At 58.1% G+C, this 1488-nt stretch overlaps 1 protein-coding gene across 1 annotated transcript in view; it reads left to right on the plus strand.

Moving 5' to 3' along the window:
• Positions 1-10: 10 nt before the first annotated feature.
• Positions 11-1488, plus strand: part of DNAJB13 (DnaJ (Hsp40) homolog, subfamily B, member 13) — a gene marked incomplete at its 5' end in the record, with an annotated part of 3700 nt that continues 2222 nt past the window's right edge. Inside the window, 3 exons of the mRNA XM_008942503.1 lie at positions 11-122; positions 428-589; positions 1074-1231. Coding sequence (XP_008940751.1) covers positions 11-122; positions 428-589; positions 1074-1231 — 432 coding nt within the window. The remainder of the gene's footprint in view (positions 123-427; positions 590-1073; positions 1232-1488) is intronic.

Here is a 1488-nt window from a genome sequence, read left to right on the forward strand (position 1 = left end):
CTCCGTTCCCCTCCGCAGCTACCGGAGACTGGCCTTGAAGAGCCATCCTTTAAAATGCAAGGAGCCCTGGGCGCCCAAGAGGTTCAGGGAGCTGGCGGAGGCCTACGATGTGCTCAGCGACCGTAAGTGGGGGGACGCTTCTCTTGGATGGGGTCTAGGGGTAGGAGGGGCTGGACAGGGGCTGAAGGGTTTCTGGCGTGGCCGAAGGTGTGCCGAGGCCCGAGCCCTGCTCACTGGCACCCCCAAGGAGTTGGTGTCAGCTCTGTGACCCACAGCCAGGCGGAGAACTGGCACATGCTTCTGCTTCCATCCCGCCTATTGCTGTTCACAAGCTGGTGGGGAACCCCCTCTCCAGCCTGCATCCTGGATCTCAGGCTCTCCCCCAGCATGGGAGAGTATGGCCATTTTCAACTCCTTGTTCCCTAAGCCATGAAGAAAGGCATCTACGACAAGTTTGGAGAAGAGGGGCTCAAAGGTGGCATCCCCTTGGAGTTTGGTGGTGATAACCCCTGGTCCGTTGGCTACGTGTTTCACAACAACCCTCACAAAGTCTTCAAGGAGTTCTTTGGTGGAGACAACCCCTTTGCGGGTAGGTGGAGGGGCTCTGGTGGGTGGCCAACACCTTGTTTGTGGCCTCTGTGGTGCCGGAGTCACCACCAGCTCTGAGCTTTAAGCTTTACAGGGATGTTTCCCTCTGTAGCTACTCTCTGGTGCTGCTGGTCCCCAGTGCTTGGAGATTAGATCCTGACTTCCCCCAGACTCGGGTGGTGAGAGGCCTAGGGGTGCATGTTCAGCTCTCCCCAGCTACTGCTGTGACCCTTGTCTTGGAGGATTTACGTAAAAAAGAGGGGCCAGGTTGGTGAGGCTGCTGTAAACACATGAGCAAGATAAAAACACTCCCGGAGGAAAGCCTTCAGCTGGAGAGGGAAGGTGAACCCTGGCAGAAGCAGATGGGAGGTTTCTGTTTCTGAGTGGTATATTTGGGATGCTCATCTCCCATGGTAAGGAGACCCCAAGGACACCCTCCGACCTCAGATCTGAGGGAGGTGATTCCCCTGTGTTCACTCATGCAGAGTTCTTTGCCGAGGATGGCTCGGAGTTGATCCTGCCCTTCGGCGGGCTGCAGGGGCGAGGAGCGCTGAAGCAAGACCCCCCGATCGTGCGGGACCTCTACCTCTCCCTTGAAGACCTGTTCTATGGCTGCACCAAGAAGATTAAGATCTCCCGCAGGGTAGGGGTGTGGGGGTGCAGGGGGCCACGCTTGGCAGGGTAGGGAATTTTGGGCTGGGCTTTTCTCTCAGTGTAGGATGTTGTGGCAGCGGAGCCTGAGGCTTTAGGGCTGGTCCCACTCAGGGGGCTCAGCAGGCCCATGTCTGTGCCGTGGGGAGGGGTCTGAACCAAACCCCATCAGAAATGCTGTCGGGATCCGACCCAGGACCCTCCTCCCTTGGCTTGGCAAAGGGAGTTCAGCAGGGGAGCTGCGGGGAA

The sequence above is a fragment of the Merops nubicus genome, unplaced genomic scaffold (genome assembly GCF_000691845.1).
Source record: "Merops nubicus isolate BGI_N331 unplaced genomic scaffold, ASM69184v1 scaffold3136, whole genome shotgun sequence".
Classification (NCBI taxonomy): Eukaryota; Metazoa; Chordata; class Aves; order Coraciiformes; family Meropidae; genus Merops; species Merops nubicus.